At 56.2% G+C, this 23,705-nt stretch overlaps 2 protein-coding genes across 14 annotated transcripts in view; both read left to right on the top strand.

Annotated features, from left to right (window-relative positions):
- The first annotated feature begins 304 nt into the window (after nucleotides 1-304).
- Nucleotides 305-10,838, top strand: LOC133492507 (melanoma receptor tyrosine-protein kinase-like). 4 transcript variants are annotated; one of them, XM_061804784.1, is made up of 27 exons: nucleotides 305-515; nucleotides 3,386-3,537; nucleotides 3,603-3,810; nucleotides 3,887-4,021; nucleotides 4,087-4,155; nucleotides 4,217-4,335; nucleotides 4,443-4,584; nucleotides 4,656-4,769; nucleotides 4,867-4,993; nucleotides 5,231-5,304; nucleotides 5,554-5,644; nucleotides 5,713-5,912; nucleotides 6,104-6,236; nucleotides 6,313-6,403; nucleotides 6,508-6,665; nucleotides 6,751-6,783; nucleotides 6,868-7,012; nucleotides 7,389-7,511; nucleotides 7,576-7,674; nucleotides 7,748-7,933; nucleotides 8,008-8,163; nucleotides 8,733-8,808; nucleotides 8,872-9,018; nucleotides 9,112-9,209; nucleotides 9,600-9,743; nucleotides 9,807-9,897; nucleotides 10,499-10,838. In XM_061804784.1, exons 1-27 carry the CDS (start codon nucleotides 401-403, stop codon nucleotides 10,822-10,824), a joined length of 3,552 nt encoding a protein of 1,183 aa, XP_061660768.1. In that variant the 5' UTR covers nucleotides 305-400; the 3' UTR covers nucleotides 10,825-10,838. The 4 variants fall into 4 exon arrangements, with proteins under 4 accessions (XP_061660768.1, XP_061660767.1, XP_061660766.1 ...); XM_061804782.1 differs by adding an exon at nucleotides 1,154-1,313 and having other exon boundaries at nucleotides 373-1,053; nucleotides 9,600-9,897; XM_061804783.1 differs by having other exon boundaries at nucleotides 9,600-9,897.
- A 21-nt stretch (nucleotides 10,839-10,859) lies between these two features.
- sugct (succinyl-CoA:glutarate-CoA transferase) overlaps nucleotides 10,860-23,705 on the top strand; it is an 18,896-nt gene continuing 6,050 nt past the window's right edge. For 7 of the 10 annotated variants that reach the window (XR_009792659.1, XR_009792660.1, XR_009792663.1 and 4 more), the window contains exons 1-12: nucleotides 11,158-11,664; nucleotides 12,222-12,273; nucleotides 12,518-12,591; nucleotides 12,894-12,979; nucleotides 13,106-13,156; nucleotides 13,424-13,544; nucleotides 13,938-14,029; nucleotides 14,099-14,242; nucleotides 15,735-15,830; nucleotides 15,918-15,989; nucleotides 16,070-16,167; nucleotides 16,652-16,754. Coding sequence is in view for 4 of the 10 variants with exons in the window: in XM_061804796.1 (XP_061660780.1) it covers nucleotides 11,547-11,664; nucleotides 12,222-12,273; nucleotides 12,518-12,591; nucleotides 12,894-12,979; nucleotides 13,106-13,156; nucleotides 13,424-13,544; nucleotides 13,938-14,029; nucleotides 14,099-14,242; nucleotides 15,735-15,830; nucleotides 15,918-15,989; nucleotides 16,070-16,167; nucleotides 16,652-16,754 (1,107 nt within the window). In the remaining 6 variants the exon portion in view is untranslated. Of the gene's footprint in view, nucleotides 10,978-11,157; nucleotides 11,665-12,221; nucleotides 12,274-12,517; nucleotides 12,592-12,893; nucleotides 12,980-13,105; nucleotides 13,157-13,423; nucleotides 13,545-13,937; nucleotides 14,030-14,098; nucleotides 14,243-15,734; nucleotides 15,831-15,917; nucleotides 15,990-16,069; nucleotides 16,168-16,651; nucleotides 16,755-19,722; nucleotides 20,364-23,522; nucleotides 23,587-23,705 lie in introns of those variants that run through there. The other 3 variants (XM_061804797.1, XM_061804799.1, XM_061804798.1) reach the window with 3 other exon arrangements.

Genomic DNA, 23,705 nt, shown 5'->3' with positions numbered 1-23,705 from the left:
CACATTTCTGCTTGATTGACGTTTTTTGTTTTTGTTTGTCATTTCGTCATGTCAATTGGTTTCTGACTGATCTTCAATTTTGGGAGCCCAGATTTGAGCACACTTTGCACAGTTGAGGTTTAGAAAAAGGAAAAAAAAAAGTTTGCCACTTTTCAAAAGGTCGCGCGAGGTCAGTCGGGTCAAGGGTCGGGAATCCTTTTGCCAATTTGCCGACTGTCAATCCAAAAAAAAAGGGCCGAGAAAAGGAGGGAGGGAGGGCGGGTCGCGACAGAGAGAGAGAGAGAGAGAGAGAGAGAGAGAGAGAGAGAGCGAGCTCCGACAAATCTCGGGCGCTCGGTCTTCCTTCCGCGGTGAATTCCGTCGGTCCACGCGGGGCGACCCTGACTCAGAGGAGCGCAAGATGAGCGGCGGCGCGCCGGACTTTCTTCCTCGTCCTTTTGGCTTTTCTTCTCGCCTTTTTCTTCTTCTTCTCGTGTGGCTGTCGGACGCCCGCTGCACCCGAACCGACAGGAGAGGTACGTCGAGCCGCTCCGCCGTCCGCACGCGAGGTGACGACGTCCCAAGCGAGACATTTGAGAATATGAGAAAAGCCGCCGGTCGTCACGCCGTCCGATTGGGTTCGGGTTCAAAACTTTGATCGCAAAAGATCATCGGCGACTTTCCCCCGATCCGAAGTCGACAGAGGCGAACTTGAGGAAGGGACGCTCTCGTCTCTAAATGTGTGTTCATGTGAGACTCTCCAGTAACGACCCGGACGACCTCGCGTCGCTTTGTTTGTTTTGATGTTTGCCTCGTGCGTGCGTGGGGTTCCAGGGGCACGGTAACCGCGGCAACACATCCAAAGTATCATTTGGTGGCGCGCAGGTGCGTCAACACTTAGTAGGAATTTTGGGCTCGGGAATTCCGGGAATGCGTCGTCGGGATTAAACCTGTTTGAGTCCGCGGCGAGGTCATGATGTCAACGCTGAAATGAAAGGTTACACAAGGTCACGCAGGAAGTTGGACGCCAACGCCAAGAAGGCGGCAAAATGGCCACAACGGAAAAAAACAAATGTGAGTGCCCGTGTCCATCAATCAATCCATCCATCCATCCATCCATCCATCCATCCATCCATCAAAGTTGATTTTGAGCACTTTGTCCGTCTTCCTTCAGGGCCGAAGCCGAACACGTCCCGCCCCGGGCCCATCGGCAAACGTCGCCATTTTTACGGTCCAATTCCTGGATGCGGCCTTGCGCCGTAGCCGCTTTGTTGCCGGCGGAAGCCATCGCGGCAGCGGCGTTGGAGAAGTGAAACTGCGCAGTCGCCATATTTGTAGGTTGCCGTGCGCGCAATCGATTGTCGAAGCGAGCCCAGCCCGGCGACCCGTTCAGCTTTTCCGTCCCTGCGCTTTTTTTTATGACGAGCGAAATGCCCACGGTTTTGAAAAGATTCCAATGAATCAATCACACCCACTGCACACGCATACGAGTTACAAAGAGTATCGCGATGGTCGAGCGCACAGCGTCCAGGTGGGGGGGACTCGCGTCGGGGGGGCGTCCGCACCGGAGGCCGGCGGCGACGCGAGGTGGCCGCGAGGACGTGGCGATGCGAAAAAGATCCTACTCAAACCGAGTGAAACAGAAATAGCCAAACTGAAAATATAAAATAATGATGAATAATGAAAACATCGTGAAAGAATGGAAATAAACCATCCGTCCCCTAAAAGGAAGAAGGTACAAATCGCAAAGTTCAGTTCCAAATGTCCAACTCGGGCCGTTTTGCGGAGTTCTGGCCCGAGCTTCAAATTCCCCCCGGAAGACACGCGGGGCCCGTGGTGAAAATGGCCGCCACGGGCGCTCGCCTCCCGAATTCCGAAGCCACGGAAAGCTTGAAATTCCCGTTTGGGAACGGCACAAAACTCGACATCGCGCGCCTGCGCCTGCGCCTGCGCGGACACGTCGACGGCGTCCCGACAAACGACCCGCTGAGGTGTTCCGACACTTTTGGACGGGAGTGCGCGTCGGACGTGTCGGAACTGGCGCTTCCTTCGCATCGGGCCAAAAACGTTAGCCGGCGTCTTGAGCCTTTTCGGGTTAGCGCTCCGGCGTGTTTGGGTGGGAATCGAGCCGCTGAATGTTTGCAGCTGGCTGGCACATTCCACACGGGAGAAGCAGATTAGCGCACAAGGCCGCCGTGTTGTTGTTTTTGGGACATTTGCAGCGCGTGTGACCCCCACCACCCCCGCCCGCCCCCGTTGCGCGCTTCAAGTGCTTTAAGTGCAATCAATTCGTCAATAAAAGCGCTCGAGTCAAGCATTTCATATTACGGACGTGCCGCACTTTTTGTCATTTGGCCGCAGGCGAGGTCAACCGGGCGGGATGAAAAAGTGGATGCCGGAATCGGCCCTGAGTCAAAAGTTCTGGGTTCAAATCTGGCCGGGACTTCTTTTTGTTGTTGTTGTTGATGTCGAGCGTATAGTGGATTGAAATATCAATCAGGATAAATCGTATTAGAGATTATGATTGAGATACAGTTGTAATTTGTTTGGCGAATTATTCATATTTTAAGTCACCATGACTGGAAATGCAAACAAGCCCCCCCCCCCCCCCCCCCAAGAAATGCCACAACACAATCATTGCTTGCAAACGCAAACGCAGAAAAGGCGGACGGCTGGACACGAACAAACAAACAAACAAACACGGACGACCTATCGATCGACTGATGAACGTTCATAAATCCGGCGGTGACGAAGGTCGTGCGAAGGTCAGCGTCGGGACTCAGCGAAGACGCGCATTCCTGAAGGATTCGTCGCGGTCGTGGCGCCGCGTTCACGTTCAGATTGGAAGCGCGTGGCTGCGCCCCCCCCTCCACGAAAGGGTTAACGGCCCATTGGCAAACATTCTTCACCGCCGCCAAGTGCAAGTTTCTTCCTGCTCACTGGCGTGTGCGTGTTTTTGCCTGTTTGTCCAACTTTGACTTTTGGCGGTGGCGCGCGCGTGTTTGTTTGTGTCCGTGCGTGTTTGTCCGACCTCGACTAAAGTCCCGAGCGAGCGTATTTTGCGCGGGTCGTTGAGCAGGTTTATGCGGCTTTGTGGGGGGCGTGTCTTCTTCGAGGCATCCGGAAAGATTTCATTCCTCGCCACACGACTGGGAAGTGCGCGACGCCACAACTTGCGCTCAACTGCAATAAACTACAACACTATTAACTCCGCGAGTACAACAGGGTGGTACGCCGCACGATATCGCCCCCCCCCCCCCCCCCTACGCTTTACTGCCGTGAAAGGAGAATTTAATGTACGTCCCGCTTCTGGCTTTCGGGACGCAAACAACGGAAAGTGGCCTTGAAAGCGGCCCCTCAGTCCCGAACGCCACAGATAGGCTAACTGCGTGCGCGTGGGCCTCAGTGTGTCAGGGGATGAGCAACCAGCTGACGTTGTTGGGCACCCGCGAGAATCACTACGACAACATGGTCCGGATGTACAGCAACTGCTCGGTGGTTGTGGACAACCTGGAGGTGACGTACACTCTGGAGCACCAGAACCTCTCCTTTCTGGAGGTAGGCGGCGCCGTCACCCTTTCTGCGCCGACCGAGGCCGCGTCATCCGCGCGCTCTGTCTTCAGTCCATCCAGGAAGTGGGCGGCTACGTGCTGGTGGCCATGAACGGGGCCCGCAGCGTCCCGCTCGGCAACCTGAAGCTGATCCGAGGTCAGAACCTGTACGAGGGCAAGTACGCCCTGCTGGTCATGTCCAACTACATGCGCAACCACTCGGCGGCCGCGCTCAACTACACGGGCGGACTCAGACAGCTGCGGCTCAGCAACTTGACCGGTGAGGCTCCCAATGGGGCGCGGTTGCCGATTCTGGCCCGATTCGAACGCTCGTCTTACTGAGCACGTAACCTCAGAGATTCTTCGAGGAGGAGTGAAGGTGACGCGGAACCCTCTGCTGTGCAACGTGGACTCCATCCAGTGGTGGGACATCGTGGACAAAAGCAGCCAGCCCGCCGTGCTCTTGGCGACGGACGACTTCGCGGGCAAATGTACGCGCCGTCGCCGTCGCCGTCAAAGGGCTCTCCTCTGATTGGCTGCCTTTTTTTTTTCCCAGGCGAGCCCTGCCACCCGGCGTGCGTCAACGGCTCGTGCTGGGCGGCCGGACCCCAACAATGCCAGAAATGTAAAAGCAAATCCCCAAATTGTTGCCGCGAGGGCTTTCTCAAAATGGCGTCTCCCCGCAGTCACCAAGCGGTCCTGCGCCCAGCAGTGCAGTCGGCGGTGCCGCGGCCCCGAACCCGCCGACTGCTGCAACGAGCACTGCGCGGCGGGCTGCACCGGCCCGCGCGCCACCGACTGCCTGGTCAGCGACCCCCCGTCCCCCCCCCCCCCCCCCCCCCCCGGCCCCCGGCCCACGGCCCACGGCCCCCGCAACCGACCGCGTTGACGCCGCCTCGCTTGCGCTTTCAGGCGTGCCGGCTGTTCAACGACGACGGCACCTGCAAAGACGCTTGTCCTCCCGAGAAGCTCTACGACCTCAAGACCCATCAAGTCATCAGCAACCCCAACGCCAAGTTCACCTACGGGGCCACCTGCGTCAAGGCCTGTCCACGTAAGACGCGTACGGTGCACGTACCGTATGTACGCCGGGGGGCGCTCAATTCCCGCTTTTTGCGCACGCAGGCAACTACGTGGTGACGGGCGGCTCGTGCGTGCGCACCTGCGGCGCCGGCACCTTCGAGGTGGACGACGGCGGCGTGCAGCGATGTCGAACCTGCGACGGCGCCTGTCCCAAAGGTGCGCCGCCCTCGCGATCTTTTACAGTTGTACTCGAGTGCCTGCATTTAGAAGGAGCCTTGTTCAATATATGTGATTGCGCTCTCGTCGTCTGCAGCCTGCGACGGCGTGGGCGTGGGCGCGCTGGTCAACACCATCGCCGTCAACGCCTCCAACATCGAGTCCTTCCAGAACTGCACCAAGATCAACGGCGACATCTTCTTCATCGAGACCTCCTTCACCGGGTCTGTCCGCCGGCGTGGCTGTTAGCATTTGGGGCCTTGCGCTAAAGTTGAATGGAGGCAGCTGAAGGTTTTCTACTTTCAATTCAAAAGACATTTGGCAACTCTCGGGGTCCAAGGTCAGGTCCTAACCTAAGAGGACGCGCGACAACTGACAGCGAGAGCTCGCCTCCATTCGGCTCGAGCGGACGCTAGCTCGCGGCACGTCTCAATTGAACCCTTTCCCGTCGGTCCCCGCAGAGACGCACACTACAAGATCCCGCCCATGGACCCGGCCAAGCTGGAATACTTCCGAACTGTCAAGGAAATCACAGGTAGGTTGATTTTGGTGGGAGGCCACGCCAGTGTTCACAGTCTGGAGGTTTTGGGCCGGCTTCCCGTGAGGATGTTAGGAGATCTGCGGGAGGAAAGCTGCTCACCGGGCTCCGTTCTGACTTCCTCGCTCGGTCCCAAAACACGTCAGCACATTAGCGTCGGCCAAGGGACGTGAATGACCGTCACCGGCCAGTCTCGCGTCTCGGCCAAAGTCGGGTCCGTTACAGGACTACTTGTTACCCTCGCAGGGTTCCTGCTGATCCAGGCGTGGCCCGAGAACCTGACGTCGCTCTCCGTCTTCGAGAACCTGGAAATCATCCGCGGGAGGACCACGCGAGCGTAAGCGCCGAGCGCCGGGGAGCGACCCGGCCCCGACACCTGACGCGCTTGCCTCGGCGTGTTCTCAGGCAACACAGCCTGGCCGTGGTTCGGGTCCCCCACCTCCGCTGGCTGGGCCTGCGTTCCCTGAAGGAAGTCAGCGCCGGCCGAGTGACCCTCAAGGACAACCCGCGGCTCTGCTACACCCGCAACGAGCAGTGGACTCGCCTCTTCCGGTCGTCCGACCAGACCGTCACCCTGAGAAACTTGGCCCCCCTGCAACTCTGCCGTGCGTTTCTTTTCTTGTCGTCGGCATTTCAACCGCGACGGTTCTTTTGCAAAATGGAATGATTACCCTACAGTCTGCTATATTGTCTGCCAGAGTGGACCCCCCTTCGGGGGGGGGGGGGGGGGGGTCATCGGGACCTCGCCAGAATGCGATCGACGGGTCTTGTTTGTGTCGTGTGGCTCCTTCCACAGAAGAGCAGAACCGCACCTGCGACCCTCAGTGCTCCTCCGCGGGCTGCTGGGGGCCCGGGCCCGCCATGTGCGCTTCCTGCCGACACTTTGAGCGTAGGGGCCGCTGCGTAGCCTCGTGCAACCTGCTGGACGGGTAGGACGACCCAAAAACGCATCCCGCCGTCGGTCCCGACGGACGCTCAGCGTGCCTCCGTGCCGCGTGTGCGCAGGGAGCCCAGGGAGGTGGCGGTCCAGGGCAGCTGCGCGGAATGCCACCCCGAGTGTTTGCCCACCAACGGGACGCCCACCTGTCACGGCGAGGTCAGGCGCTCTTCAAGTCGGGGGGCGGGAAGCGGCGATGAAAAGTTTAGAAAGCGCGGGATTGGCCCTCAACCCTCACGTGGCGGACCGCGTGCGCCCCTCAGGGTCCCGACCGGTGTTCCCGCTGTGCCCGCGTCCAAGACGGCCCTCACTGCGTGCCGCGCTGCCCTCACGGCGTGATGGGGGACGGCGGCGCCGCCGTCTGGAAATACGCCGACGGCGAAGGCCTCTGCCAGCCGTGCCACCGCAACTGCACCGAGGGGTAATGATGATAATATTAATAATAATAACAACGATCATCGTAATATGATTTCAAAAGACACCCTGGTGCGTGTGTTCTTGCCCAGGTGCACCGGGCCAGGAATGTCGGGATGCTCCGGGTAGGGCGACCTCGCCGACGCCAAGTCCGGCGCGCCGCCGACACCCGTGCAAGTTTTTCTCTCGTCTTTGTTTTGTGTCCTCAGCGCCGTCGGGCACTCCACGCTCGCGGCGGGGGCCGTCAGCGGGCTCCTGCTCGTCGTCGTTCTGGCGTTGGTGGTCTTCGTGCTGCTTCGGCGACGGCACGTCAAGAGGAAGAGGACCGTGCGCCGCCTCCTGCAGGAGAGGGAGGTGAGCAAAGCGCGGCCCGCGGCCCACAGACGGCCCCCGGCCTTCTTCAGACCGGCGTCGAGATACCCCGAAATGGGGACTAATTCCCCATGCGTCGCGCAAGGTGGCAGAACGGCACAAGACGGGTTGCCTGTCAGGCATTTGTGGTCTTATTCACTGATTTGTGCAACTCATTTGACGTGCTTTCAGTTCTCAGAACCAATAATGCAAAAATGAAACACGGCAGCCGTGAACGTCTTTGACGTACCAAAGAAAGAAATAAGCACAATACTGCCCTGTACAACTGTACAATAATCCAGAAATGTACACATTGCGTATCTGATTGTATCCTTTGGCTCGGTTCTGGAACAACCGCCTGCCGGGGGCGGGGCTGCAGCTGGTGGAGCCGCTGACCCCCAGCGGCGAGGCCCCCAACCAGGCCCTCCTGAGGATGTTGAAGGAGACGGAGCTGAAGAAGATCCGAGTCTTGGGCTCCGGAGCCTTTGGGACCGTCTTCAAAGTGAGACGCGGCTGCTCGAGGTCTCATTAGCGGTTAGCCCCTTAGCGTAACGGCGTGCCTTCAGGGTCTGTGGATTCCCGACGGCGAGGACGTGAAGATCCCGGTGGCCGTCAAAGTCCTCCGGGGGGCAACGTCGCCTAAAGCCAACAAGGAAATCCTGGACGTAAGCCGCCTCCTCTTCTTTCTTCTTCCTCGGTCGAGTCGGCCAAAGCGTGACCGCGGCACGCGTTTGGCAGGAGGCGTACGTGATGGCGAGCGTGGACCACCCCCACGTGTGTCGTCTGCTGGGAATCTGCCTCACGTCGTCGGTGCAGCTGGTGACGCAGCTGATGGCCTTCGGCTGCCTGCTGGACTACGTGCGGCAGCACCGGGAGCGGGTGGGCGCTCAGTGGCTGCTCAACTGGTGCGTCCAGATCGCCAAGGTAGGCCGGAACCCCGACCCCGACCCGCCTCCTCCCGGGCCTCGGCTGACGGGGCCCCGGGACTCTCCCGGCAGGGGATGAGCTACCTGGAAGAGCGCCACCTGGTGCATCGAGACCTGGCGGCCAGGAACGTGCTGGTGAAAACGCCCAATCACGTCAAGATCACGGACTTCGGCCTCGCCAAGCTTCTGACGGCCGACGAGAAGGAATACCACGCGGACGGGGGAAAGGTCTGACTGACGCCGAGCTCCGTTTTAACATCCGAGCCTGACTTTCAGAGATCGGCAACGACGTGCATATATTTCCGCGCGCCGTTTTCATTTTAGGGATCGGCGTCGGACAAACCACGTCGGCTGAACTGGAGAATTCAGTTGCACCGATGCCGAATATCAGCAGCTGGGTCTCTGAGTTCGCTACGACATATCTCCGATTTGGTTCTGACGAGCCAGGATTCATTTTGAATCCGCCTCCATTCAAAATGTTTGTTTTCCAGAGACTTTAGTTGAAGTTGCAACTGGAATACTGAGTGACGGCAGAATTAAATTGACCTTGAAGTGACCTCGCGTTCCAGCAATAAAACGTCGGAAAATCAAAAATGTGCACCAAAGTAGCAACAAGAAAGAAAACCTTTTGAAATTTAAAGACAAAAGAAGAAGAAAGAAAGGAGGTCCCGCCGCTCAGCAGCTGAATGAATTGATTGAGAGGAGTTGCCGAATGAATGTCGAGTCGCGAGTGGCGACATCGCTCGTTTGAGCAGTCTGACCCAAAACCAAGCGGGCGTGACTTCCCCTTTCTTCAGGTCCCCATCAAGTGGATGGCGTTGGAGTCCATCCTTCAGTGGACGTACACGCACCAGAGCGACGTTTGGAGTTACGGTACGTCGCCTTCCGCGGCCACGCGCCGACGCGGGCCAATCAAAGCCGTCCGTCGCCCCGCAGGCGTGACCGTGTGGGAGCTGATGACGTTCGGGGCCAAACCGTACGACGGGATCCCCGCCGGCGAGGTGGCGTCGCTTCTGGAGCGTGGCGAGCGCCTGCCGCAGCCGCCCGTCTGCACCATCGACGTGTACATGCTGATGGTCAAGTGTACGACGCCCGCACGCTCAACGTTGCCAAGCAACCCTTTTAGCATTTGGCATTTTTCACGTATGACGTCGAGGGCGGCTCGTGTGTCCTCAGGTTGGATGATCGACCCTTCCAGCCGGCCCAGCTTCCGGGAACTGGTCGTGGAGTTTTCCAAGATGGCGCGGGACCCCAGCAGGTACCTGGTCCTGCAGGTAGGTTAGCATTAGCGTGAGGCTAGCTAGAGCGCTCAGCAAAATGTGCCAACGCGCCGGTCGTCGACGTCACTCTGCAAACGTTTGCAATTGCCTGGACTCCGTTGGTCGTTTAAAATATAGCAATGAATACACCCAAAACACTCTCGTTTCGTTTCAGCAGTATGGTCCAAATTCAATGATTCCGTTTTGAAGAGTGCATCGACGCTAACAACCCGGGCTAAACTTTGCTCCTCCGTGACATAAAAGTCGTCAAGGTGTATTGGCTGAGCGTACTCCCTCGACAGTGTTTACTGCTTTCCTGTTAGCTGCCATTTTGTGGCGTCGTAGTTTTTCAGTGATTGCGTGAAAAAAAAACAAAAAAAAAAACCTCTTTTGTCTTTTTGCCAGTGTGACCCGCCCAGCCCGTCCGACAGCAGGTTCTTCTCGCGGCTGCTCAGCTCGGACGACGCCGACGACACGGTGGATGCCGAGGAATACCTGCTGCCCTACGGGAGCTCCGCTAACCACGGAGACCGACCCTGCCGCGCCACGGTACGGACTTTTGTCCCGGTGCGGCGCCGCCGGCGGGCACTCACCGCTCCCGTGCGTCCGCAGGCTCATCCCGTGCGGGCCGACGGCGTCGCCATGCGGTACATCAGCGACCCCACCGGCAACCCGCTCGACGCGGACCCCCTCGCCGGACACGGTAAAGGCGCAGGCGCACTTTTGGCACCAGAGACTTCGTCCTGATTTGACAGGTCGCGTGTCCACATTTCCATTTTCCTTCTCCTCGCTCGGCTCCCGGGCGTGCTTCGGGCGAGAGGCGGGGTTCGCCCGAGCCGAACGTGAGGTTCGTCGATATGAGAGGCCTTCGATGTTCAAAAGTCCCGTGTCCTGCCAAGGATTTGGGATGGAAGAATGTCGGTGCCTCGGTGAACTTGTGAAGCATGAAATCATCAAATGGTCTCCACGATCCGGAGTTGCAGACGTTTTGCTTTGCCGACGTTTCTCGCGGACCGGAGGAAGGCGGGCGGTCTTGGCCAAATCTGGTCAGAGCGGATACCAAAGTGGCTCAAACACGAGTACATGTGGGTGGCGCCCTCTTGTGGACAAAAGCGAGATGTTTTTCCACGTTGGAGAGTCACGCTATGAAGGTGGACCGCAACAAAACGGGGGAGCTTTATGCTTGGCTGGCGTTTGACCCGTTTGCTCGTGCAACATCGGCACAAAAACGCCCCGATTGTCTTGTTGTGTGCGCCGGGCCGCTGCTGTTTTTGATGAGCCATTTTTTTTTTTTTTGGTTGCAGAGTACATGAACCAGGCTGAGGGCGGGACGAGTAGCCGGCGTTCAGACTTCCACAATCCCAACTACGAGGACTCGAGTCCGTTTTGGGACGCCGCCTCGCCGCCTTCCCGGCGGGAGGACGGGAAGGCCGGGCCTCGAGTCCAAGAGGGACCCGAATACTTGAACACCGCCCAAAACTCGCTGCCCCGAGCCGCTAGCCTGGACAACCCCGACTACCAGGCCGACTTCCTGCCTCGGCCGGCGGCCGCCGATGCTCTGTTCCTCCCCGCCGCCCAGAACCACGAGTATCTGGGCCTGCCTGACGCAATGCAGACCTCCACCTGCTAGGGGGTGCTGCATCTCCATGTCACAAGAATGACTTTTTGAGCAGCTCACAAGTGTTGGGGAATTTCAGAAGTAGTGAATTCAACAAAGTGAACTTTTTTTTTTTTTTTTTTTTTTTAGACCAGCCACTGTTCTGTATGTACATAGCTTTAGCAGGTAGTTTTTTAGTTCTAACTTAATGTGAAATTGTTGTTGTTGTTGCAAAGAAGCACATGACGGTTTTTAAGCTTTAAATCAACGACAAGTTGCACTTTGAAACACGTGCAGGGATCATTTAGACGGCGAACAACACTGGACAGTCATAAAATTGTTAGGGGGGGAGCTGCTTGAGACAGAGTTGAGGTAAAACGCCCTCCGAACAGCGAGATATGGAAGAAAAAAAGTATGCGTGACATTCGGACCCTTTTTGGAGGGGTCATTTAATTGCTAACCCTACCAAGTGGGAGAGTCCTAAGGGCGAGCCAGCGAACGTATGTGTGTTTTGACGAACACTGTGAGCACTTTTTAGGTGGACGCTCTAAAGTTTTCCACATTCAATATGGCAAGCTCGTAGACGTATATGATAGCCGTGCACGCTGCTAGATGCGAGATCTATTTCCTTTTGAGGTGCATTGGCGCCACGGCGAAAATGGCGGCGGTCCGGAAGTGTCTACAATGCTCGCTGACGTTAACTTGACCTTAGCATTAGCTTCGGACGGCAGGGCCGTCATAATATACGAGTTAATATGTTGTTGTGCGCTTGCTCTTCGCGTTTCCTCCGGGTGGCTTTGGCCTCGCTCTCGCCAGAGAGGACAAGTGTGAAAAGTTTGTCCTGCGGACGGCAGCTGTCTCGAACTAAAACAGGTAGCAGCACCACCAAAGCTAACCGGCTAGTGCCGGGAGCTAAACGGCTCGCTTAGCTTAGCTTATTTTAGTTTAGCTAGCATATGAGGCCCCAGACGAAATAAGCCTCCTTCACATTGGTGCAAATGTTCACGTATTAATTTTTTTTTTTACGTAATATGTCACACACTTAAACGTTTGTACAATATGAACTGTTCTTTCCGTGTAGTACACTCACAACAAAATCTAAGAAATACTTTTTTTTTTCTTTAAAAATGACGTTTCCCTCTCCCTATGTGACAATACTGTAGCTTTATTCCTCCAAGATATCACAAAAAGCTTTGAAATGTTTTTTTTTTCCCTCTCACATATACTTTCCTCAACCTCCGTAAAAATAGCTCAAAAGTAGTGTGAAAATATTTTTTTTACGGAAGAAATATCCAGTTAACTCATAATAACAATGTTAACAGTCAACAAATAAAGGTATCAGCTAGATTATACCTATATATATTAAAAAAAACTTATCAAGCCCGAGTGTATTTATTTATTGCTAATTTCAAGACGTGACTTGCCTGCAGGTGCTGACCGCTGCCGGCCACTAGAGGGCGTCAGAGTGTTGGACCTGACCCGGTAAGCGTTCGGGTGAGCGAGGGCGTTTCTGATGGCTTCGGCGCGATTAGAAAAATCGTCGACATTCTTTTACCGGTAGTTCAAAAACCAGCTACAAGTCCGAAATGTTGACGTGACGGAAACGGTAAGAATTAAGCTTTGTGCCTCAAAAATGAGAAGTGGCGGAAATAGGGCGTACAGAGTCGGGCGAGGGCGGGCGTGGCGCCCTCCCGGTGAGCCTCTCTCGTGCCGCGTGTGTTTGCAGCGTCCTGGCCGGGCCCTTCGCCACCATGCTGCTGGGAGACCTGGGAGCCGAAGTCATCAAAGTGGAGAAACCAGGTGATGTCAAATGAAATCGCCTTTCTGCTTCGGATTCAAGTTTTGCTTTTTCATTTTGTCCCTCCTGCGATGTGCTTTAGTTCCCCTCATACCAAACAAGCCTCCAAATGTTTTTTTCTTTTTTTGTCTTTCTGGATAATGTGAAAGGAAGTGCTTAACTCTTGAGAAAAAAATAGTCCCCCAGTCATTTTAAGACCGGTGAGCTCGATGCGGCAGATCGAAACGGTTGCCGCGGTCTGGCGGCACGTCCCCTCGTGCGGGCGTCGGCGCGAACGATGACGCGGAGCTGTGTCACTCGGCAGGCGCGGGCGACGACACCCGGGCGTGGGGCCCCCCCTTCGTGGGCTCGGAGAGCGTCTACTTCCTCAGCGTCAACCGCAACAAAAAAGTACGAGCGCGGCGACGCCGTAGCACTCGTGCCGGATTTATTTGGCAACAGTCGCTCACGTCGAAAGCGGCGCCGGCTCCCGCTCGCTCGCTGTTTTGAAAAAAGCTTTTTTTCCTTTCCTTGTAGAGCATCGCCGTGGACCTCAAACATCCCCGAGGAGCACAAGTCGTCCAGGAGGTAACGTCGCCAATATCGGAAGACTTCATCTTGGCCTTTACCTTATTGCAAAAGTCCCGGTGGGCTCACTTAGAAATATTAATTTAGGTTTTTGCTCCAGTGATGACAACGTTCAACTTTTTGTGTTTTCAAGACTGACTTTTATGCAATGGAACAAATTTAACCCCCCCCAAAAAACAAAAGCGGCACGGTCCCGCAGAGCGCGTCGACGACATGCTACGATGTGCTAGCACGCTAGCGTGTCGATTGTGCGTTGTGCTTTCACAGCTGGCGGGCGTGTGCGACGTGCTGATGGAGAACTTCCTGCCGGGCAAACTGTCTGTGATGGGTCTGGGGTACCGGGAGCTCAGCGAACGGAACCCGGGGCTCATCTACTGCTCCATTTCAGGTGCTGCCAAACCCTTTTAGCCGAGAAGTGGTCGGCGCCCCCGAAGGCAAGCAAGCCTGGGGCAGGGCCGGGCCGGGCCGGGCCGGGCCGGGCTCGGTGTGAGCAAACAGAGTTGACGATCTCGTCACGGGCCCTCCGTGGTATGATCAAAAGATTGAGAAAATCCCAAAAAGTGCCAAATTGGAATCGGGCCTCGAGATGCAGCTCTCGGTTGCCGCGCTCCGAGCCGCCACCAGGTGGCGTCAACGGCCGGCCCGCCCGCCGCTTGTCATATTTATTATCGTCGCAGCCATTGAGTTCCATCAATTACCCACAATGCACTGAAAGCTATTCAGGCAGGCGCAACCCGCGCTCTGATTGGTTCTGGTTGACGTGACCTTTGCGTGTGCGCAGGTTACGGACAAACGGGGCCTCAAAGTCAAAGCCCGGGTTACGACTCCATTGCCTCAGCTGTGTCCGGGATGATGCACATCACGGGGTCAGAGGTCAGAGGTCAGACCCGACCACGCGCGCGAGCGCGACGTCCCTTGACGAACCCTTTCCTCGCCGGACAGGACGGAGGGCCGGTCCGCCCCGGCGTGGCCATGACGGACCTGGCGACCGGCCTGTACGCCCACGGCGCCGTGTTGGCGGCCCTGCTGCAGCGCCGCCGCACCGGCGCGGGTGCGCACGTGGACTGTGACCTGCTGTCCTCTCAGGTGCGCGATGGCTGATTTTTCCCAAGCGCTTTGCCGAGTCTAAACACACAAATCAAAACAACGGCGGCGCCTCCCGGGGTGCGTTTGATTTGTGTGACAAATGTAGCTTTTAAAGGCGTGTTTTCTGTCTCGCGGTGGTCGAGTGGTTTTCACATCTGTCTCACAGTCCTAACTAAGGTTGCTCTTCAAATATGGGCTGCGACCTTTTTGTCAGAATTTTGCATGTTTTCCGGCGCTTGCGCGGGGTTTTCCCCTCAGACGCTTGAAAAACACGCACGTTCGGGTTCGAGCCTCACAAACTCGCGCCAGCTGGAGCCCAAATCCAAGTCACGCTTTGCTGCCATTTTGTGGGGTCGATCGGCAATTACAAACCATTTTGTGGGTACGTCAGTTCCTCGCACATTTTTGCTATTCGGGCGGGCGTCTATAAATCAGGCCACACAGACACGGAGCCGCTCGCAATCTGGACCTCAGTTTAGTACAACTAGCGTGCGGCCCCGGTCGTGACGTTGTCGGTTCAAATCCGGCCACGACTGTCCCGTGTGGAGTTTGCTTGTTTTCTGCCCAGTGGAAAATGTGTCAATTTTGATCATGTGAGGCCGTTTAGTTAGAAGACGACTTATTTTATTGCCACGCCGCTCCCCCGTGTGCAGATTTGCACTTTTGCAAATGATACGACTTCATCGTGAGCGACCCGCCAATGATTTCTCTCCGTCGCGGTTGGCCGTTGCCGAGGCCATTTGGGGGCGGATTCGTGGCCGCGCTCGGGTCCGAGTCGAATGTTCCGAGCCGGCGTCAAGGCATCCTGACGGCGCCGCCCGCAGCAAAGACTCGGCGCCGGTGACTCAAAGCGGCGGCTTTCCTCACATGTGGCGCCGCGGCCCTCTTCTCGTTGTTCTGCTTTCACGCGAGCGCACACTTGAAACGCAAACCAGACGGTTTGTGTCGGCATCCTCAAAAGGCGACGTCCCGGGCCCCCTCGCCTCCGCTCAATTCCTGTCCTCTATAATCCTTTCTTTCTCCCAAGTTAGCAAAAGTTGGACTCTTTTTGCGGCAGTTGCGCCTCGACGACCCGCGGTCGCAAGTCGCAGCGAGTTCGGGGTGACATTTTAGATTGAGCCTAAAATTGTAACCTTCCCCGGTGATATCACAAACTCATGACTCTCGTGTATTATACACGGGTTTAAGAAGAATTCATCCCGGAGCTGGTGAAAGTCAAGTCTTTGCTAGAACCTCATGAGCCACATTACGTCGTATAAACGCGTAGCGCTACTGAGGAGGGTTTCATGTAAGACGGCATCGGATTGGTTTGCCGGGGGAAAAAAAAAAAAAAAAAAAATCCAATCCCTGATTTGTCGCTGGAGTAATTTCTAAAATATATCATCAATAAAGAAACGTATTAGTCGGTCCCTGAAAGCTTCGAAGAAGACAAAGGTTTCGGGAGTCAAAGCATCGAGCGTAATCGGAGGCCGCTTTTGCCCGTGAGCCGCAGGTTTCGTGTCTCAGCCACGTCGCCGCCAACTTCTTGAACGGCGGCAAGGAGGCCAGACGCTTGGGGACGGCCCACGAAAGCATCGTGCCCTACCAGGTGAGCTTTCAAAGGAAAACCAAAAAAGAGGAGACGGCGCGTTCTGCCAGATTCCGCTCCATTGTCCCGTGTGGGTCTCGGTGACAGGGCTTCCAAACCAGAGACGGCCAAGTGGTGGTCGCCGCGGTCAACGACCAGCAGTTTGCCCGAATGTGTCGGGTACGTCCACCCGTCGCTGCCGTGCGCGTTCCTGACGCTGGTCAGAGCGATCTCGCCGCTGACGGTTTTCTCGTTTTCAGGTTTTGGGGCTTCCGGAGCTCAGCCGGCAGCCTCGGTACTCGACCAACAAGCTCCGGGTCCAAAACCGCCGACAGCTGGTCCACACGCTGACGCAGAGGTACGAGCGCCGGCGGGGCCGTTTCCCAACCGCTGCGACGACGACCTTTTCGAACAATTTCAATTTCCTCCGGAAGCGACTGAAAGTCCTGCCCGGGCTTGGCCGCCATTTTGTCGAATCCGCTCCCAGCGACCACGGTCGGACGTGTTTCAGCGGCGAGCGGCTACGCGTCGTCCTCTTCCTCGTCTCCGGCCAGGCGCATTTGAAGGGAATGCGCGGAATCGGCTTTCGACGCGGCCCCGCCTGCCCGGTCGCCCGCCTTCAGATCGGTCGATTGGCCTTCGTCTTCGTGCGATTGACGAAATTGAGCCCGACTTTGTAAGAAATTGCGACAAAATGATACATTTCCGCGTCGTGACTCTTTGTGACGTTTTAGTCGGGTGTTGTGTTTTGAAATGTTTGCGTCCAATCGACTAAATAAAGGTTGGGAAAGGGCGGCGAAGTTTGCCCTCGCCGAGCGATGACGCCGCCGGTTGTTTTCCAGGTTTGTGCAAGAGACGACGGCCGATTGGCTGAGACGCTTCGAAGGCTCAGGCGTTCCTAGCGGACCGATCAACAGCATCCGCCAGGCCTTCGCTGACCCGCAGGCGAGTGTGTGTCTGTGTGCGCGCACGCTCCTTAAAGCACATTAGTCACTTGTCGCGCCGCACAAGCTCGTCGTGTTGAAGGCTTAAAGCACAACAGTGTGGTGTGAAAACAACATGCTAATGTTAGCATGTTAGTCAGCGTCTGCACAATGTTCCCGAATGTTCCGAGCCTCGCGACAACTTGGACTCGAATGTTTTGCGGAGAACAGCTCCGGCTGCCACCTGGCGCGGCGCCGTCATATAAAGGCTGTGATTCAGTGCGCGCGTGCGTGTGCGCGTGCGGCTCATCTGCCCCGAGAATCCCGAAGTAGCCGCTTGTTTTCTCCATCCGAACGTCGAGACGCGCCTCCGGGCGGGCCCGTGCCCCCGACTTGTGTGTCGCGGGGTCGGCGGGACGTCCGGTAGTCAACGTGTGGAAGACGAAGAAGAAGGCTCGACAAGCGTTCAAACTTGCGGCCCGGACCTTCGCGTGGAACGTTCGAGCCGCGCTTCCGTCGTCGACGTGCAGCCGACGCGGGGAAAACCGAATCTTCGGGGTTTTTGCTGGGTATAAATTTAGGAGGTGGCCACATCTGCCTCGTTTCCATCTGATCAGTGTCGTATGCGCTATTTCCACATCCGTCAGTTGCGGCTTTTTGCAGAAAGGAAAGGATCTTGCGCATTAACGGCTCATAAAGCGGCTATCTCCTGCCAGTGGTCGCATCGGGCCAAGAATATTTATGTTCTCACAACCCACAAAAGGTACCAGTCGGAGGAGAAGGAAAAAAAAAACCCCCCAAAAGCGCCCGGCCTGGCGTTATTTGGTCCTGCCGGTTTCATCTTTTTTCCTCCTCCCAAAAAGACTTTGTGACTGCGCCGTGCGTGTGTGGTGTGTTTTGGCTTCTTGCAGTCGGGTCGGGGCCGCCCCAAAGAAAAGTCTGGAAGTCATTTGGCGAGCGTGCTGGTCTGGCGTCAGCGTTGGCAGCTTCCTGCGCTTGACTTTCATCCTCCTCTCAGCGTCGGACGTTTTCTTTTTCCATTTCTTCAGCTTTGCGGCCTCGCGTCGCTTCCCGTCGGTGGCTGGAAGTCTCGGAGCGGCCGGCTGACGTTAACTCAGGGAAGTCAGTTCCGCGTTGTTGTCCTCGGCTCGTCGTCTCCCTTTTTACGAGCGCTCGTCCTCCGTCCGGTAGCTGTCATCGCAAATATGCAACTAAATATGGCTTTAATATCCCGACGGCTAGAGGCGGCTGTGATTTATTCTGGCTGAAAGCTAAACAACTCCAAGGTGGAAGTTTGACGTAAATCAGCTGCGTTGTCGGCGCGGCTAAACAAGCGAACTTGCGTCTCGCCGCCACCCAACCCCCCCAAAAAAAAAACAACACTTTTTTTTTTCCCCGGCGACCCCGGTCCCGCTCCGCTGACCCCTCGCTCCAGCGCCTTTTTTTGGCCGTCCGACGTGTGCGTACCTTTGCGCCGTCTCCTGTTTGAATTACGGTCTTTTGCTCCTCTTAGCTCGGACGCGGCCGCTCTAAATCAACTTTATTACGCTCTGGAAACTGTCAAATAAAGCGAAGTTGCGGTAAAATGTTGCCGGGGTGGCTTCCAGCGAGCTCCCGGGTCACGGGGACCTCACGCCGACCGCTCCGCTCACATCTGACCGGATCAAGCCGCAGCCGGTCGAGATGGACCTTCGCTGGGCTTTGACCTTGACAGGTGAACTTCATTTGACCTTTTTCGGCGTTTGAGGAAGTTGCTGAGTGGCAAAATTAGCGACAGGTGACTCTGTGAAAATAATAAGAAGTGAGGAGCAGTGTCGGGAGACGGGAGCAGGAACTGGGCAGTCGTTCATTTCTTTTGTGGACCTTTCAAAATCTGGCTACGGGGGAAGTATGAAGGAGCGCGCTCGTTTTCACCACCACCGACTGAATGGAATCTTTCTCATCCAATGGGAGACGGCCCCTTCCCTTCGTGCGTACGCAATGTCTACCATTTGTCAAAACGTAGCCCAACGTCCGTTTTTCCCAATTCTCTGAAATGGTCGTACCTCCTGACATTCCAGAAGGTTCTCGTCTTAAGAGCGAAAGAAAATCCCTCCTCTTCCTCTTCCTCTTCCTCTTCTTGAGCTTTTTCCGCTCGGTGCTGTGACGCACGGTGAACCAAATCTGCGTTGTTGTTTTTTCTTTCCACCTGTCAGCATTCAACGTTTCGGGAGACGGAACAAATCCTCTCGGTGTCTTTTTTGGCTTGTTGGCTCTCGTGTTTTGGCACTAATTGGAGGCGGCTTGTTTATTTCTAAAGACGCTCGTAGCTCAATGAGCTCCTTGGAGAACAGCGTCGCCGACGTGTTCATCGGCGACGTGCGCGTCACGCAGGATGTTTCTCAGGCAAGGGTTTATCTTCGCCTCTTCTCCCGAGGAGGACGTCGCTCCTCTTTTTCAGATGTCGCCCGGGTCAAGGGTCACGTACGCGCAGCGGAAAGAGCAAACTCGGCTGTCGCGCTTGAAAGCAACAATATTTCCATCCACCTTGTGACACGTTAATGGAATGAGCGACGGTGCAACCATTCCTCCAGTTCGCCGGTATATCGATTCGGATTCTTGCGATCAAATTCAATCAACCTGCGTTCTGGTAAAAAGTCCATTGATTTGTACCGATACCAGTTTTCGGGAAGCGTGTGCGCACGTTGAAGCCTTTCAAAGTAGTTTAGCCGAGCTCGCTAGCCGCAAACATTTTTGTGATCGACGTGCGTTTAGTGTGAAAATGTGCACTGTAGAAATGCTGAGGGTGTTGCTGAATGCGCCAATTTGAACAGGGTGAAATGTTTTCCCACTTGAATACAAAACCAAAACACAAACTGAAAAAGTTTTTGAAGAACAAATAATTGATTGGGCGTGACAGGGAGGAGTCTGGAAGCGGAGCACTGAAGTCAACTTTTAAGATGAAGGACCTGAACTTGAAGTTGAGAAGTCGTTCTGACTTTGACCAGCAGCCAGCGGCGCTTCTGGACTACGGGGGGATGGACTTTGTGGTCCAAGAAGAAGAAGTGTTGTAACAGCTGGATTCAAGTGAAAACACGAGAGGCTTACGTGGCTGATCCCGCTCCTTCAGTTGCCATGCTGATGACCCTGCGCTGCCAGAATCCACAACGCGGCTCCGGGTCACCAGTTCGCTGACACGTGCGCTCGACAGAGGACGTGACGTAAGGAGATACCGACTCAGTGGAAAGAAGCCGACGGACGCTCGAGAGGTGCCGCCGGTCGTCTGCAGGCCCCCCCTGACCCAAACGGACTCCGACGGAGGTGGCAGCGCGTAGTTTCTTGTGGAACAAAAGTAGAAGCGCTGATTCAGCCTTTCTTTACTTCAACAAAGTTGGAAAAAAACCCATCATCAAAGGCAAGAACCCGCAAATCCCATTCGGACATCACGACGATGACATTCTCGAAACGGGCGCAACAGAAAATCTCAGTCCATACGCGAGCTGTTTTCTTCCCCACCTCCTCCTCTACGTGGATGACAACGAGGCGCTCCAAAGTGGAAGGTCTTTTCAGGCAGTAGGGACCGGTAGCTACCTCCGTTCCGTTCCGTTCCGTTCCGTTCCTAACGACCGGCAGTTCGGGTTGGACTCAGTCTGCACGTTGTCAACAGTGATCTTCAAACATCCCCCTGGCACGAGGCAACGACGGCTTTGCCGTCCAGAAGCGTCGGCGCTAATCGGACCTGAGCACGGGTACGGGTGGTCCGAGAAGAAGAAGAAGACCTGCGGCGTGACAAATTGCGAAGGATCAACTTTGTTTTTCCTCCAAAAGTGCTCGAATGAGACATTTTTCCGTGAGGGAGAAACATCCGCAAAGCTCGGGTGGGCCTGATCGCCGTGTCGGGCCAAGCAAAAGCTCAGGAAGCGGGAGTTCGTGTTGACCTCCGCGCTCACAAAATCGAGCCGACCTGCTTGTTCTGCAACCCGGTAACCTGGAAAGGACGCTTCCAAATCCGAAAAACAAACTTCCCATTCGCGCCAGTTGACCAGGAAGCGAAACGGCCGCTCCGAGCTCTTGGAACTCCTGGCAGCTGGGGAATCGAACCCTCGGCCTCCCACGCTGGCGGAGGCGGGAATGCACCTAATGAAATGAAAACGCGTCTGCATACTTTCCCATGACGGCGACGACGGGGGCTCCAATTAAAGGCTGACACCATAAACAAGACGGCTGGGCATCGGGATGGCTGAGTGGCAAACAAAAGCATTTGGGCTGTTTGGATTTCACGTGTTATTTTTGGAGCTTTGAAAGGTGTTTTATGTAACTGGAAGCCGCTAACGAGCTCAAATACCAAAATACAAAGAGCGCCACACAAAGGAGACTCTCTATTTTTGACTCATCCGCCGCTCGTTAAGCCCAATAGCAACAAGGTGGCGTCGTCACGTGATGCCCGCTTTGATGACGCCGCCGTGAGGACGCCCGCCCCGCAGCTGGGCGTCGCGCCGCCATCAAAGCCCGCTGAAAGTGGCTGCTGTTGTTGTTGGCGCTGTCCGAGTTGAGCCAGAGTCTCGGTTGGCCTGGACGTCGTCCCGAATCCGCACGGGCCAAGCGCCCAGGCCCATCTTTGTCAAGGGATTCACGACGACGACGACGACGACGGAGATACTTCAGGCAAAGTCGGAAAAGAACCGCAGAATGCGACAGAACGGATGGAAAAACGTTGAGCCGGGTCCACGAGAGCCACGAGCCCGCTGCGCCAAACCGTCAGCTGGCTAGCTAGCTGTTCTACCATTGGCCACGGTTTGCTGACGGATCAGAGTCAAACTCAACCATTTGGAAGGAAAAGTTTTATGGGGGGGAGGAAGAAGCAGCGACCAGAACGCTTTCCTTAGCGGCCGAGTCGGAAGGTTCCATCCCGCTCCGTCAACCCTTTCCTCGAGAGATGTGCCAGTAGTTCTGCAATCGGGCCGGCTTGTTCTGATTGTCACCGAGTGGAAGTTTAGTGGAAAACTGAGAGCCGAAGCTAAAGGCAGCTAAGCCATCCATTTTCTTTAGCACTTGACGGGTGACCTCTCTGGCCGGAGGTCCAAGACCTTTAAGTGAACCATATCTGGTCTCATGGAGGTGCTTTCTTCACGCTTGCGTAGAAAGTGAACTTGGCAGAGAAGGTCGGATAATTCCAAGCGTTAACCGAGTGAGCGGTGGGTCTTCTCGTAGGGGCCCTTCTCCGCCTCATTTTCTTCTCGCCGTCCCGCAAAAGAGCTGAAGGCACGCAATTCCGACTCGGCTGCGCGCCGTCAAGCCCGTCGAAAGCCGCCGCCTGGAAATCCGCGATATCGCCGAAGGGGGAGGGAACGCTGCCTTCAACTTGCGAAGATGTCGGAAGGACGTACGTCGCAGCTGAGGAGGAAGCGTCAGGACCGGAAGTCCCGCTCGGCCCCACGACGAGCATAATTCATGCGCTTTACGCAACTCCCGCACACGCGCGGCTGCTTTGATAGGCGAGGTCAAAGCCGGAGCGGCGGGTTCAGGCAACCTCAGATCTTCGTCGTCGTCGTCGTCGTCGTCGCCGCACGCTCGCCCCCAACCCCGACGCGCCCCCCGCGCCTTGATGTTGCGCTGACGTGATGTAACGGCAGGCGCGGGCGCTCCCGGGGGCGCTGCTCAGTCGACTTAATGGACCGCCACACTTGGCTTCAAAGGCTGCCGGGGGCGGGGGGGATAAAGAGGAAGAGGAGGCGTGAAAAGAAGCGAAGGTGAAGAAGTCATCGGCGGAGTTGGCCGCGTGCGCGAGGGAAGAAGGTGGAACGCGCCGGAAGTCACTTGCTCCAGTCTTAACTGCCGAGTAGTTTCAAGCGAGTGCGAGAATGTGGGGGTGGGGGTGGGGGTGGGGGTGGGGGTGAAGAAAGTTGCCGGCCAAGACGTCGTCGTCGTCGTCGTCATCTTGCGGTCTCACACCGTGACCAGCGAGGGCGCTTGTCGTCAGTCGTCCCGGAAGTCGGCGCTTTGGCGCGAACGGAGGCGCGGATCAAGTTCCGACTGACCCGTTTCAAAGCAGGCGGACTCGGTCAAATGTCAAGCAACTTTGCGACGTCTCACCGGTCCAACAAAGAGCGATTTGCGTGACATTCTACGCGGAAAAGTTCAGCGACGTCGCGGTTTCCGTGTTTCGGAGGGTCCGTTCTTCAAGCGCGCGGTGGCACGCGTGAGACCAATGACGTTTGACGGCCGAACCCGGCGGCGGCGGCGGCCGTATGGTGGTAATGACAGGCCGGCGCTCGTTCGTGAGTCACTTTGGAAGAGGAGGAGTTTGTGTGAGTGTCGGAAACATTTGGACTTTGTCGTGTGACACAATGTGACATCTCGCGTGCACGTGAAGGCGTCTTCTCGCTCGGGAGCGCATCTGCAACACATCTGGAGCGACTCCCGTTTGACACCGTGCGGGTCGGCCGTTGGATATTGGCTGGAATGCAGATAAATAAGAGTCCATTTGGACATATTTTTGTGGCCCTGTCATGTAAGCATGGACTGAAAACGTGATGAGGAGAAGGACGTTTCAAAAAGATGAGTAGAAACGCTGAAAAGGTCAAGTGGGCGTTTGCGCTGGGAAATTGTCATTAAAAAATGCGCAGAATAATTGATTTGTGGCCAGGGAGTGCAAATGGGAGAGGAAGCGTGCACGTTGCACCGCCACCGTTATCCGTTTGCGCCATTGCGACTCGGTCGCGGAACACGAATTCGGCTACGGTGGGCTCGCTCCCGGCAGCTTTGGCGGGGTCATGGTCAAAACCGTCGCTTCCCCGACGTGTGTGTGCAGGTCAGACACAACGGGCTGGTCCAGGAGATGGAACATCCCACGGCGGGACGGATCGCCGTGCCAGGTCAGCGCGGACCGACGTTAGCGGATGAGGCTCAAACGCAAACGTGCGGCGGCAATTTCAATTTCGCTGCCGTCGCCGAGTTACTCCTTCCCTCGTCCTCGCAACTTTCCAACCCGAAC

Source organism: Syngnathoides biaculeatus, chromosome 19 (genome assembly GCF_019802595.1).
Source record: "Syngnathoides biaculeatus isolate LvHL_M chromosome 19, ASM1980259v1, whole genome shotgun sequence".
NCBI classification, from domain to species: domain Eukaryota; kingdom Metazoa; phylum Chordata; class Actinopteri; order Syngnathiformes; family Syngnathidae; genus Syngnathoides; species Syngnathoides biaculeatus.
The sequence above is the reverse complement of the archived record's forward strand: the minus strand, read 5'-3'. Positions and strand labels throughout refer to the sequence as shown.

Excerpts from the sequence above, each read along its gene's own strand:
- LOC133492507 (XM_061804782.1), top strand. The coding sequence starts at position 970 with ATGAAAGGTTACACAAGGTCACGCAGGAAGTTGGACGCCAACGCCAAG. Across the intron at positions 5,913-6,103 it reads GGCCCCCCTGCAACTCTGCC|AAGAGCAGAACCGCACCTGC; the intron begins GTGCGTTTCTTT and ends CTCCTTCCACAG. Across the intron at positions 9,210-9,599 it reads GCAGGTACCTGGTCCTGCAG|TGTGACCCGCCCAGCCCGTC; the intron begins GTAGGTTAGCAT and ends TCTTTTTGCCAG.